The following is a 15,156-nucleotide window of genomic DNA, read 5'->3' as shown; positions in this document are numbered from 1 at the left end:
GTAATAAATAATTTTATTGTTCCATCATACAACGAATTTATATAATTATTATTATCCTTACAGTATGACGAACCCCAAGCAATGGTTAACTTTGTTCGTTCAGCTTTCATCTCACAGCAGTTTATTTTGCCTCTCATTTTTTAACGTTTATTTTAGCACTTCTACGGCGTGTGTTTACTAAAATTTGTATCAACTATCGTATCTATTCTTCTTATAGTCGAGTGCACGTGAATTAATAATAAACTGCCGCAGAACTGGATTGAATGACGTTTCAACACGTAAAATACAATCGACGGGGTTTTAGGATGGAAAGCGAATCCGCCTTATAAACCCGACTGTTCGAAAGCAGGCATTATACATCTTCATATATGTATATATAATAATATATATTATAGTAGCTCCGTTTTATTTATCTACGCGATTAAAGCGGTATTTACTTTTCGTTTTCATCTTATATTCATATATATTTCAAACTTATTTTTAGTGTCTGCCCCCATTTTCTTTCTATACAAGACTAGGTTGCTCTCGCGGCTGCGCGATTAATAATTTTTTCAATCTTCCTCTTTCTCCATCTTCGTGTGATGATTTGATATTATCATTCATCATCATTATTACTACCACTATTATTATTATTATTGTTGTTGTTGTTCTTGTTGTTGTTATTATTATTATTAAATATGAATCTTGGCATTAGTTTAACAATAATTATTCATATTTTATATATACATATAAACACATTTACATCAACTTGACAACATGCTACCAAGGAGGAGTAGGTTGAGGAGGCGGAGGAGGTGTTTGCAGTGTAATTAATAAAGTGACTTGGTATAAATCGTATAAATTTGCAACTCTCTCTCTCAAATGTTCTATCGTTTCTATAAAAGTAGCCGAATTTGCAAATGGCGAAAATTTAACAAGCGAGCCGTATCTTGAGATTAATTTAAAATCAATTTCGAGATAGAATCGATAGAATCTTTATCAGGGATGAAAAATTTCAAGTAGTGATTATTCTTTAGCAAGACAATAACTTGCAACATCATTCTCATTTATCTTTACAAAATTCGGTTGATCTGCATAATTAAACATCGGGTCTGCAAGTACGGTTATCAAATATTTCGTAGTTTAGAAATTTTATCGAATATCGAGTTCGGATTTCAAACACTCCGCTTAGCACAAGGGCCAACTTCCATGACTGTGATCAATTTGAATTCAGAGTATTTGTGGATATAACAAGAGTCGTTGACGCGTGTATCAACGAACTCTCACATCATCACTGGGTTTTTATTTTCCAACGTCTTTTCGTTCCACTTATTGATCGGCGAACTCCGAGACCAATTAATTTACGACGCGTGAAAATTTCGCCTTTACTTTTTCCTAGTAAAGGATCGCAAATCTGCCATACATCTGGAATTCGGTAGGTGAAACTTGTTGCTACGTGGTCGTCAGGATCCCGGACGATCAAGAGAATCGTCACAGCCTCGCGTCTTTCGAATTAGACGTTCAAGTCTGCCATCATCTTCCGGAAGTCTGCCAAAGTGTTGTAATCCGGATCAGAATCAATGTCCGCAAAATCCTTGTTCGAATCGCTCTTTACGAAGCTCGGATTGTATCGGCTCAGGGACAAAGGGCAAGGCAGAAGTTCAGGCATCACCGAATGATGCGTTATCAACGCCGTTAGCGTCGTGAATTCCTTTGTGAAGCCCTGCGGAAAAGAAGCAAGTTAAAAAAAAGGTCACGCACACCCACACAATAGAATAACAAAGCGACGTAGTACGCAGGTGCAACTTAACGTACATACATCACCGATCGTTGAACAAGTACCTTGATTTTGTAGCCTTTGTTCGTTCGCATGATTAGGTAATGAGCGATACCGCTCGGTTGAAACTCTCGAGGTACTCTCAGGGACAATGCATAACATCCCGGTTTGCTCGTGCTTTCGCGTACCATAAAAGCGCCTTCCGGTTCTTGGCTGAGGACTTCCAGCGTTATTTCTCTGCAAAAAGAGAAAACCCGGACTCATTGTCAAATATCATTTACGATCCGATTGCAAATTAATTCTTAATTTCATCCTCTCCACTTGAATAATCAAAAGCGAATCCTTCTCACGTTCATCTCTGAATGAAGGATTAAGTCTTTCACGGAGGTTCGCCAGCGTCGGCGAACATTTCGGGATAACCGGAAGTCCACGCGTACGTGCAGGCCTCGATTATAATTTAAAACGAATCGTATTATACCTTGGAATGCCGGCTTGAAACCATGGTGCCTTCCTGAGCTCGCTCTCCTCGGTACGATTGTTCAAGCTATCCGTCCGTTCGGGCAGCGGCGGAGGCGTCGGGGTCGGCGTCTGGGTGGGCGTCGATCCGTGGGTGCTTCCATCGGGTGGGACGGAGCTCCCGGAGGTGCTGATCTGCGATCTCCGTTTCGACTTGAAGTCCGTTTCGGACACAGAATTCGGCGAGTTGTGACTTATCCTGGAAATATCGTAGGTACGGAAATAACAATCCGGGGTCACGACGCGATCGTGATCACATTAATTTCAGAAAAATTCCCACGATTATTAATAATTAAGGGTTACACCTAGTCAGAATTTTCTGAAAATCGATTTTTATAGTAGTAAATTCAAATTTTTCTTCCTGAAAAATCCTTGAAAAATCGCTTTTTGCAGCGCCCTAACTAGGTCCTTAAATAATACCTACCTGTTGTTCTCGGCGTTGAAGTTTTTCGCAGTTATCGACGAATTGATCGTGTTATCGAGGTTCTCGGCGGCGCAGGTGATCTTGTTGTAGCTCGTCCGCGTTCCCTCCGAGTCTATGATCGCCTCGTTGACGTATCCTCCGGAGCGGGGTCTGTTGCTGGGACTGGTGGGCGTGCTGCCGGCACTTACTAGGGGGCAGCTGTCGTCCTCGCCGTTGGTACCCAGGACATCGCGTCCCCCGGCGAGGCCCATCGTCAGCCGTTTTATCAGGGGCGGTTTGTCCGTCAATCTCTTGTAGGAGTTGAGCTCCGTTGGCGAGTTGCTCTCGTCGCTGCTCGGCGTGCTCTGCTGGGAGATACTCTTCGGCCCATCCTCGTTCGTTATGGGTCCCAGGACGTTGTTGAAGTTGTGCGACGGCCTCAGTCCGGGGATCGAATTCGGGGTCTGGGGGGTGAAATACGAGGGTTTGGGGTTTCAACATCTGCGCTCGACTATTTTCTGTCTTTCGATACGACGTAAAAACCAACGATACCAATATACTCTCACCTTGACAGTAGATAAGCGCAAGGTTGGAGAGCCGGCGCTACCGAGCTGGACGTTCATCTCCGCTGTCGAGGGTGGTGCACCACCGCCTCGTGGCGTCGGTGCCAATACACTCTGGGGCCAGAAAATTGTGCTTTTATCGTTCGAGTCGCCGCCTCGCGTCGACTGTTTGCTCTAGAAGAGAAGGAGAAGAGGAGGCGATATTAGATCAGTAATTGAAGTGTCTCGAGTGTTGTATAAGAGCAACGCGTGTCACGTGAATTGGGTCATTTTTTCGCCGCATGGAGTGGTCATCGTCTTTTATCAAGCTCGAGCCTTGTCTCGTTAAAATGACAAGCAAACGTTCGAGAGTAGCGAACTGCCTGCGGTATGTCGAGTTTCAAAACGTTCCTCGACTTCGCCGAGTGATAAATGGAGCATTGAAAACGGAATCTGTCAGGGAATGTTGATCGGTGTTGATCATTCTCACCAAGTTTATCGTTCGTTCCGGTCGATCCTTGCGACGGGCAGGAGTCGGTTGGGGCGAGATCACCTCCTGGAGGATCGGTTGCCTCTGTAGTTGTGCCGCGTACGCCATACGAAATGCATTTCCGACAATAGTATTCAGTTCCTCGGCCTGAAACAGCGAAGATTTCCTTTATCAGACTAACAAGTTTTAAACAGGATGAAGCGGATTTGATCGATAAACGTCTTTCTCATAGTATACGAGGAGGCAGCGATGGAGTACAACTTGATTAACGTTGCACCTGCAGACGCCGCAGGGTCTTCTGCAGCCAAAAACGTATAATACCTACGCTTGCCTGAAAAATCTCTAATTCCAGACACCTGCCTCAACCTTGGCCCGGAATTCGTCTGCATCGAAAATCAAGGGGATACGCTTTATACCTGAATACATTCCTGAAAAAGGATTTTACGTAATATCAAAGCATATATAACTTGTTGTTACTTTCTGCAAATCAATCACCCTGAGTTACCGCGAAATGACAACTTTGTCCCGCATCCAGGCAATGCGAATTAAGTGTTGTAAAAAAAAAACCAGCTCAATATCCCGGGTGGAAACTAATGAGTAAATATTTATGTGGAAAGATGAGGGAGCCTAATTAGCCTTATTAGCTTCGCCTGCAGACAGGTCTTACAAGTAGCAAGCAAACTTCGTATGCAGCTGCAATTTCTAACTTCCCTTTGGCGAACGTTTCGACGCAATGTTCACGTTAACTTTCGGAGCCTTTGCTTTTGCAATTAACGTGTAATTTGATCCGATTGATAACAGCACGACCTTCCGAAGGAATGTACAAATTATTTATACAGTAATTTTTGCTAGTTTTTCTTTCGTGATTAGAAACTCAAAAATAAATTGTATAGTCGATAAAATTTCAGTCACATATTTTTATCCGCGTTACATCGGTGCCGTAATCGAATATTATATAGCAGTGTTCAAACGTAAATTTCTTCGAAAGCTTAAATTACCATAAATTACTTTCATATTGCATATAAAATTAGTTTCCCCTGTGACTAAGAATACATTTCCATTTGTAATTTAAGAAATGTTAATTTGCGGCCAGTATACATGCGGCAAAAACGACGAAGACGGCGGAGCCTCGCTCGGGATTTGCCACAGGTACTTATCAAACTTTGCTAGTTTCGTACCAGTGTGAGACTGTGTATGAAAAACAAAACAATACAAACAAACTCCACCTCAAAATTTAATCCAAGCCAAGGACACATTCGCACATGGTACGAAAGTTTGGAAAATGAAAAACTGTACGTACTTCGAACCTCTTTACTGAGATTCATTCTAATTCTTTTGTAATACGTTATAGTAGACTAAAAATTAAGCGACACGATTTTTGCCATTAGGCACTTTAAGGGAGTGAAACTACCCTCCAAATTAAGGCATGTCAAGGAGCGTTTTGCCAGTTAGTTTTTTTTTTATGACTGGAGAAAATTATATTTTTCATTTCTCGTTATGAGAAAACATCTCCAGTTGGATTGGTTAAAAACTATTATGTTCTTGTGGGTGAAACTGCTAAATCGCACGTTGACATGCCTTACTTTAAAGAGCGGGTTCACCCCTTTAAAAAAATACGTGTCGCTTAGTTTTTAGTCTACTATAACATATTACAAAAGAAATGAAATCAGCGATATCGAGATGGGATACCGTCCTCGTCAGCCACGGAATCCTGCGCCACACCCCGTGGCTGCTTTGCACATCATGTCGTATTTGCATGTACGCAGGTTCGTACGCCCGGCATCCGCAGGTCCATATCACTTCCGTTGTTCCTCCTAGTTACCGCGAGTGGTTTTAACCTCTTGAAGGGTTGCCGGAAGGAGGAGGAGAAGGAGGAGGAGGTCGGGGGTGAGGGCGGGGGGCAAGTATGAATCCACGAGTATGTTTACTCTAGGATGAAGGAAGGGCTTTTCTAAATGCAGACCCGCGAGTGCCTATTACACATTCAGGACGCACATCTACCCACGCGTGCCTTCTTCTTATACGTTATATCATGTTGGTTCGCGGCATGGCATGCGGTAGCTGCAGGAGGAGAAGTTCACCTCCCTACCGATGGTTGAAAAAGACAAACCGACAAAAAGGTCCCGACATATTACTCTTCCTGCAGCACTGCATGCGTTTCGCGTCTAGACGGCGGTGGCTTTGTATGTCATGTCGTATGTGTGTACAGAACATTCGAGTCAGCCCTGTGACGAGTGAAGAAGGGCGATGGGAAAAAAGGTGATACGCGAGTAACATTTGCTCTTTGCTCGCAACGAATGAGCCACAGTTCTCAGCATACCTGCATTCACACTCGGATCGTTTGAACCCAGGTAATCGGACATTACAAGTCGATAATTAATCAGTGGGCGCTTCGTCGGTCGCTTTACGCAGGTCCAATGGCATTTCATGGCTGCGCCCCATTCAGACCTGCCGAAATGGTCTCTCATGCACAACGATCGGTATGGGACCGAGAATACATTAACGTTCCTGACGCGCGCTTGCCAGCTCGAGTCCTGGAATTACTCGGTCGGATAATTTTCCAGCTCGAGAGGTTGAGGTCAACTCAGACACGCGGAGGGATTCAGATATTTCAATTACGGCCACGTGCAGCGAATCCCGACACCCCTTCATACACGCCTCTGTATAATATCATACCTGCGCAGATAATCGTATTTACCTACAGGCATGCAAATAAGAGGAAGATAAGCACTTCCAAAATTTTCCATGGTAACGATTACACGCCGAGTTCCCATTACTCCATTTCCACACACTCCGGTGTTTTCTTACCTCGATTCCGAGGCGAAGGTAATGTGTGATGGGTATACGGATAGGCTTGCACATACGCCAGTGTATACCTACTATCGCGATAACCTGCTTAAATACAACCCTTGAGGGTTGAACATGAAGAGCAATTTCACCCCTCCCTTACCTTCGGGTAACAATATGTGTGGCTGCGTTGCCCCGATGCCGATAAACTCTCTAAATATTGTTACACGCTTCAAGAGCAAGGCACGCGTGTTGGAGGAGAGGTGACAATGGGTGCAGAGAGGCAGGATGGTTGGAGGACATCGAGAAGAGGAGGGTCGGGGGTGCCAAAGGATGGTTCGAGCTTCCGCGACCTTCGAGGATCGTCTGCAGCGGAGCAGAGCTCGGGATATCCGGAGAAAGACATCGACCTGAAGGTGGTCCCAGACGCCGAGGCGGCGGGTCGTTTGTCTGTGAAATCTTATACAGCTGAAGATATCAAAGCAATTTTCACCGTCGTCCGCGGTATAACGAGGCAAGGAAAAATTCAACGAGCTTCTACCACCGACACTCCGTGACTCCATTCGTGATGCAGAGACAGAGAAACCAGGTCAAGTCCCCACAATGTGACCGTACGTCGAGATACGAGCCTCACCGCGTCTCAATTGTACGGGCATCGTCTTGCATGTTCCCAAAGAAACGGAGGATGGAATCTAGGGGTTGATATATGCTTTGTGGATGCAGCCAGTATCTCATCGTTCAATAGAAAATATTCTCTTCATATACGCGGTCGAATGCTGTTGTTAAATGTCACGTGGAAAAGAGCTTCGTGGGATCCTCACGCCGGTAAAGTGATCATTATTTCTTCAAAGCTCTTCCACTCATTACTGCCAGCTGCGATAATCACGATGTCGAGATACGAGGGCGCGAAACGTAACCAGAGTGTCACTATTTAAAAATAAACTCGTTTGTAATACTTTGAGTCGTCGATTTTCGTAATTTTTAATATGATTATTTATGTACTCAGATTCCTCATCGCGTAGAGTTAGACAAAAGTTTCATCAACTGCGATAAAGTATTATTAAACCAAAAGGCAGAGGTACGTTCCATCTTGTGGACCTCATACATTAAAACCAACGTCTCCGATACCTGCATCTACACAGAAAAGACGTAAACGCGCAGGGGCTGCAGGTGTTGACGTCCCCTGATTGATTTCTCCCGACATCACTTCGGGGACCACCACATCTTCGGCAGTCCGTGCATGCACAGATGAGGAGACTTTCGAAGGTGTCTTGAAGAGGCTGAGCTTAGGCAGGACCTGGCCGTGGGTAATCAGAACTCCCTTCCTCACCCCGGTTCGTTGTGGTTTTCCTTTTTTCTGCACCAGGACGATCCCAGTCTGTTTGGAAGGTGCGACCACGAGAGATTTGAGGATATCCTTGGAGCACCTGTCCGTCCGCTTAGACTCTGCTGCACTCGGGTATCCCATTATCTCTTTTGGGGAGGTTCGGCACCGGGGCCAGGTGTTTTTGGCATTGTTCATGACATCGGGCTGCCGGGGATGAGAGAAAAGGAGATGAGAGGAGATGAGAGAAGAGGAGAGGAGATGAGATGAGTGGAGGACTGGCCGGCCGGCCGGCTGGCAGGGTTGGGTTAGGCACGGACCGGCTAAGGTCCTGGAGCACGGACGGCGGCCCGGCGGATGCTGAGCTCTGGCGTGACGGGCTACATTCCTGGCATACCACGCGGTCACGGCCATATCTCCCGTTCCTGAGGCCCGGCGTCGCAGAGAGGAGAGGAGAGGAGAGGAGAGAAGAGAAGAGGAGAGGGAGGATAAGAGAGGAGAGAGAGAAGCCTCCGCTGAAAGCGACAGCATCGTCGAACCCCCAGAGGGGGGGGGGGGGGGTGTCGTGTACAGGCGCACACCTACAATGTAAGTCCAATATCTGACCATTACTACAGAGATATGGATGTGTCCGCGTAGCGAGCGGATGTCGGAGAGAGAAACGAGACGATACGAGCGGGAAGAGGGAGACGGTGATACTGTTTATTACGTCCCGCAGGATGCAATCTCGCGAGGGTAAGCGCGACTTATGTCTCGATCTTGTATGTCTTTGGCCTGTAGAAAAATTTTTCATTTAACAAGGGTCGGTGAAGAATGGCGACGAATTGACAATGCTAAGTCCTAGTTACTATGTAGACTGATATTGAATGAGAAGAAAAAAAAAAACGTCAAATTTATAACAGTGATCGTTGACTCGTAGCAATTTCAGCCTGTGAAAGAAAGCTGCTATCGTTTTTATTATTACATGCTTTTTGACGGAGATCTGCAAATTTAGAACATTTTTCTACCTAGAATGGGACTCTGCTTGTATCTACACAGATCTTCTGGACAATTATTGTAACACGATCTAATCAGTAGACTACAACTTCTCATAGTTCTCATTGTCAGTCGTAATAAATAAAAAATGATTGTACGCAGTGCTTGGTTGTTGGCATAATGAATAGAATTATTATCTAGGAAGCTATGGAAGAAGTCGTTAATTCGTCAATCGTGATACCGGAATAACTATATTACGTAATACGAAGCTGAAGGAGGAGGAATTGCGCTAGCGGTGACAACGCGGTGAGGAGGATTCGCAGGAGCAGTGAAGGGGGAGGAGGGAGCCAAAGAAGCAAAGGAGTGGAAAATCGTTTGAGTGAATATCAGAGCTTTCTAGGTGGTAGGTAGAGTCGAGCCGTGCGATATTAGAATTTACGTGTGGCAAATGAGCCGGGGCCTATGGTGCAGTGATCGAAGTGACGCTGTGCCTGAGCACCGAGCCTGCAGAGTATCGAGCAAAGTCTTCCAGGGTCCCTTTGATCAGTAATTATAGCCGGCGAGTGGCCTGGAGCGGCGCCGTTCACGCCTTTGGGAAATTACGCGACCAACGGAAAACAGGGACGTTTCCCGTGTCCTCGACGGCTCCTGGGATTCCGCTTATTTCCTTTTTTTTTCATCCTCGTTTTTCATACATCACGTTTCCGGAATGACTCCGCGAGTTAATTTCCAATCTCCTGTGTTTACCTCCGGCTGCAGCGCAACGATGCTGCTTTAACTGCAAATAAAATTCGCTTAATCCGATTTAATTCATCCCGATTTCTTCCTTTTTCTCTCCAGTCGTTTACTTCCTTGCCTAAAGTACACACGCGCTCTCAGAGTGTTGAAAGGAAAAGGAAGGGTAACGGGGAAACCCGTTACTGGATAGACTTATCGGTTTCCTATTTAAATCGCACACGATAAGATACACCTTTTTCATTCGCTCTACACGACTTTGAGATGGAAAAAAATAGTGACCAAGATATTTTATAACCAAAAGTATTGCCAAGTTTGAGATTTCTAATGTAAAATATACATAATAAAGTCGTCCGTCAGTCTAAGGGAGTAGAAATCAATCAATTATGAACTTCCACAAAAAGTTCTAAAACACGATTTTATGACCTGGAATATCTGACCTCTGCACCAGATCTCAAATTTCGTTTTCGTTATACTTATATTCAAAATGCCGTTATAGCAACAAATTTGCATTCCAGTTCGATAAGTTTATGTGGCTATTATTATGTATCAATCGAAAAAGCGGTTTGTCCCTCGTTCGTTCAACCGAGACTTCGTATCGGCAGGTCTTGCCTCGCGAATAAGTAGGTAAGCATATTGAAAAAATTTGACGTGAAATATTTTCCCGAAGCGAGGAAATAAAAGCTTTGAGCTTTGACGAAGCGCATGCGGCAAAGAAGGTTGGCAAGGAGTTAGAGCCTTCCCCAAAGGCTCGAGGGAACTTAAATTTCCGGATTCTTCCATTCCTTGCCAAGTAGTGTAATACCTATATCGACGCGGGTCGACCAACATACGTTATTCCCCGCCGAATATATATATATATATACATATAAAACAAATTCAAAAGTGCGTTTGAGGAAAATAAAAGTTTCTTTAACAAGGTCGAAAGTGTAAAGAAGCGTGTCTGGCCAAAAACCTGCAACCGCGCGTTTCGCACCTCGTTATTATTTCCGAGAGCTTGTATCCTCAAGGCGGCGTATCCTGATACCGCAGTCCTGACTCCCCCGTGAGAACCAAGTATGTACAAGGATTGCTTGGTATGTATAAGTATAGCCGAGACGGAGAGGAGAGGAGAGGAGAGGAGAGGAGAGCGTGGGTCGGGTGTAGGAACAACGTGGCTGGGTCGAGAGAAAGAGAGAAAGAGAGAGAGACAAGGAGGGCAAGAGTGGCGACCACGTGTGCGTATGTCCATGACATGACGGTACGAATACGAAGATCCGAAAACAATGAAAACCCGACACAGCGTAACCAGGCAAGGCTACAGTTTCATTAGTAGAATTCTGACTGATGAAATTAAACCTGCAGCTTGGGCAACGGTCGACCCGTTATTCTAGCTCGCATGCAGGTCACCCTGAAACAGTTCGCCATGCAGTTAATTAAGTCGCGAATGTGCATCAATTACCTCCCCAGCAGAATTATACCGACCGCCCAGCTGACGGACGGTGTTCAAGTGACGACGATCAGTAGCTCGAGACTTGGAGAATATTTTTCACCCCGATCCAAAGGACTGGTTCACAAATCAGGGATATTTTGACAATCGGTGAAGCTCGACAGCGCTTCGGCATTCGAAACCGCTGGATAGTGTCAATTATATCCTCGTACACTCCCCATAGAATTCGAAGGGTCTTTGGGTAGCAGTAGGGAGTCGGTAAAAAGGACCCTTATTGTAACTCGAGAGCTCAAAGTCACCCATTGTGCGTATGCACGAGGCACGCACATGTATGTTGGCACAAGGACCACGAGGCCCAGGTAGATGCGACTAGTCACATAGAGGAACTCGCAAATTCTTTGGAAATATATATATATAATTCTCGTTTCGGTACTCGAGAGGTTGCGCGGCTATATATCGTTGTTATATTGAGTCCCACAAGGGTCTATAATGGCACGTTGAAGAACTCGAGCCTTTACAGGAGACCAGGTGTAACTTTTGGCTTCGTTTCGGAGTTCATATTATGCCCTGGGTCCTAGCTCCATTATAGTCGTCAAGTGCCCTGGCAATAATGCGTGCTGCTTTTGTGCACGAGTGAGAGAGAGAGAGATAGATATCATATTATCATCGCACACAATGGTACACAACTATGTCGAATATAAATTCCTCCGGTCTCTTTTAACTTATTGTTAGCCAGACATGCATCCTCTCCTCGTTTCGTCTCGATTCGTTTCGTTTCGTTTTAAGAATTCGACCGAGCATCAACCGCGCGGGACCTGTGAACTCACTACAACGAATCCGCGCTGACAAGGTTCGATAGAACCGAAAGCTCAACGAACTTTAAAAGGCGATCAATTCATTCTATACTCTCGGGACTCTTTTCAGCCCACGCGAAGTGAGTAGTCTCATGGATTATAGGCTTGGAAGTCTTATTATAGTATGTTGGCGCGATAAATTAACGTCGCAATTACCTCTAATTGCCGAGATGGCGAACGCTGGACAGTAACCAGGTCCCAACTTCCAGCTGGACAAGTTCACGGTTCAACTGCGATAACAATTATCAACCGTGTGCGCGGTTTGTTTCTCAACGCGGTTGGACCGACACACTTATTATCTTTTTATCTCCGGAGCCAACGAGGCGCTTCCAACTGTGGGAACACACTGTCACTCTTCACTCGTCTAGTATGAAACTCCAATTACTAGTCTGAGATAATCATTTGAATCCTGTTATACAACAACGTGTGTACACGTATAAATTTCATCAACATTATCATCTCATCATCGGAGCAATAACGTATGCATTAACTATATATCTTTTCAAAAGACGCCATGTATGCATGGTCAGCAACGAGAACATGACACCTGGAGTTTCACCAGCTGGCATTTCTGCAATAAAATTATAAAACAGTTAGAAGACAGCGTGGGTCTCAGCCTGACTCTTCTCAATACGAGCCACATATTGACGACGTTATAGGCATGCCTACGTGACTCGGAGGCACAGTTTTTAACCGAACTTTGTATTCCGATCGACTAAACCCGTTCAAGTCACGCGTGTGCGGAGATATACAAATGCACAAATACACCAGGAGGTTGCAAACTCCTGGATAGGAGGAATCTCGGCGGGCATCTACCTCGATCCTCGTTTCTCCTCTCAGCATCTCTTGGGAGTCGTCATTTGCGGAGCTGGTTCGCATCGTTCCGCGTGGTCCGCATAATTGTGCCGTGTACTTGTCCCGAGCAAATTACCTTCGCCTCCTCGCAACGACGTCCGTACGCAAGGAGGTACGGAATATCCGGGCAGTCGGCTAGAAAAACCCTGTATTCCCATCGGCCGTGAGAATTTAACTTGGTATAGAATTTACAGTGTTGCGAAAAGAAAAAAAAAGACCGCACCGTTCGTATGAGTCACCGAGATAACTGAAACGCTGAAACCATTATGAGCCCTTGGAGATTAAGTGGGTTTGACGATGGCATGTTACTCGACACGTGCTACACTGTACCAGTTATATTACCTCTACTAAACGCCACGTCACTACAGTAGTTTGTGGTACAGCGAAAGCCAGACGGTGGTACGATTGGATGGTGATTATATTAGAATACCTTCGATCACATCAGGACGCGTATTTGCACGAGTGTCGAAATTCTCTGGGGGACACTGACGCCCACTTTTCAGCCGACCATTCCACCGCGTGCGCTGGTCTACGGTATAAGCGTGGATGGATTACAGAGTATAACTAACTACTCGGCTTTCCAGTTGTGTACAAGAAACGTCGGGCGCCGCGTGGGCGGGCAACGAGCAACCCGCTTCGACACGGTACCAACCAACCAACCAACCAGAGAACCCACGAGCAATGGTCCAGAGTTCTTTGCGAATGGATGGAACGCAGGGTTTCGTACTTGGCGCGCAAGACTCTCCATATGAGTATGGATATTACGTTAACATGAAGAGTCGAGAAATGCGCAGATATTTCATGGTCTGAACCCGTTACGGTGGCTTATGATTGGGACGTTGAGGATAGTAAAACTTACTCTAAGCTTCTGAGTGTGCCCACACTGACGGCAGCAGTATGACATGTAGTCGGGCAAAGCGGGCATAAACTCGAGTTGATCTTGCGGCTGGGCAAACTCATCGACGAGCTTTTGATAATGGACCCTAAATATGGGCCTGGTAGTCGTGGCTGCTTGCGAGTTCCTCCCAAGCCGTCCCATAATCGCTGAAAGTGCGAGACTGTCGAGGGACTTCCTCATGCCACGTTCTCGTCTTGAACTTTGTAATGACCGCCAAGGTTCGAAGGGCTCGGTAAGAAACGACGTGTCCGTCCGGAACCACAACTGCAGACACAGCACCTCACCACACGAGAACCCGAACCACTTTCTAATTATCTTCAAAACGCAAACCAGTAAATCTACCAACACGATCTGCGGTACTCGGACCGCCGGGCCGTCATCACTGCCGTTTTCACATTTCCGGGACCAAGACTTGGCGCGCGCGTTTCCTTCGGGAAGAAGAGGTCTTCGGGGCTCGCGGCGATGTCGTTACGATCGCACGGGACGGGGACGTCAACTGTGTGTTGAGGCTGGAGTGTGGAATGTCTGGTGGGGGTACCGAGGGGGCCGGGGATGAGAGGGTGGGGGCCTAGATACGAGGCGGTACAGTCGTTCGCCGGCACAGTTGCATCTTCGCCGTCCGGAGGCACCGAGGGGGACTGAAGGTCCAACGGGCTCGGTTCGAAAGGAAGCCCCACCGCCACCGTCAACTACCACTACTACCATTACCACTACCATTGGCAGTGCCACTACCACTGCCACTTCCTCAGCCTCCTGCATGCCCTGTCTCTCTCTTCTCGTCCCCCCGCCGCCACTCCACGAGGTGCCTACGCCGCTGCAGCAGCAACAGCAGCAGCAGCAGCAGCAGCAGCCTGCCTTCTTGCTTCAAACGGCGCTTTTGAACACATTCACCGACAGCTGGCATCGCGTACCCTGCACACTGGATACCTGGATGCCCGCATCGCATCGGTTCAATGCCAAGAACTCCCAGGGACGTTTCGCCGTTTCCCCGTGCTTTGACCTCGCTCGCCCATCGAGAAACGCCGCACATCGCAATCTTGATCCTCCAGGGGATACCGCTGATTATCTTTCACGGAGACGCGAATTCGGCCACCGAATCCCAGAGTCCATCATCAGGCTGATCTGATCGAGATATGAGTCCTCTCTCACTGCAACTACTCTCGTGTTCAAACGACTGATAGTCTCTGGTACAAACTGTCAACGTAATGCTCGAGACATGTCAGTTTGTTGAATTTACTTGTAAACTGACAGTATTATAGTCTCGTAGTAGAGCTTGAGAAGTCGTGGAGTCTTCCGGTCACGCCGATTCGTCAACAATGTCCGCGATGTTTCGCGTTGCTTGGGTGAATGAAGGTGGATTTCAAAGCTGTACAACTTTGGAAAGGATCTTTAATTGCCTGTCAGCAGACGCGTCACGGCTTCCAAGACGACGTGGTTCAATCAAATGGAAGTAGAATTCAAGGAATCCATTGCAGCGCTGGAGTTTGCATTTAGGGGCTTTGATCCGTTCGAGGCTGTATAGCTCGAGATTTTTCCACCTGAAGAAGTTTGAGAATGGTAGTGTAAGTGCAGGTAATCCAAAAGTAGGTATC

At 46.3% G+C, this 15,156-nt stretch overlaps 1 protein-coding gene across 4 annotated transcripts in view; it reads right to left on the bottom strand.

Annotated features, from left to right (window-relative positions):
* Positions 1-48: 48 nt before the first annotated feature.
* LOC124405773 (tensin-3-like) overlaps positions 49-15,156 on the bottom strand; it is an 82,529-nt gene continuing 67,421 nt past the window's right edge. For 3 of the 4 annotated variants that reach the window (XM_046880952.1, XM_046880962.1, XM_046880983.1), the window contains 7 exons: positions 3,708-3,854; positions 3,242-3,412; positions 2,697-3,139; positions 2,235-2,471; positions 1,822-1,993; positions 1,458-1,702; positions 49-1,415 (listed from right to left, as the gene is read on the bottom strand). In XM_046880952.1, coding sequence (XP_046736908.1) covers positions 1,493-1,702; positions 1,822-1,993; positions 2,235-2,471; positions 2,697-3,139; positions 3,242-3,412; positions 3,708-3,854 — 1,380 coding nt within the window. In that variant the 3' untranslated portion in view covers positions 49-1,415; positions 1,458-1,492. Of the gene's footprint in view, positions 1,416-1,457; positions 1,703-1,821; positions 1,994-2,234; positions 2,472-2,696; positions 3,140-3,241; positions 3,413-3,707; positions 3,855-13,525; positions 14,197-15,156 lie in introns of those variants that run through there. The other variant, XM_046880972.1, reaches the window with a different exon arrangement.

This window comes from Diprion similis, chromosome 1 (genome assembly GCF_021155765.1).
Source record: "Diprion similis isolate iyDipSimi1 chromosome 1, iyDipSimi1.1, whole genome shotgun sequence".
Lineage (NCBI taxonomy): Eukaryota > Metazoa > Arthropoda > Insecta > Hymenoptera > Diprionidae > Diprion > Diprion similis.
This window is presented reverse-complemented; position numbering and strand designations above follow the sequence as displayed.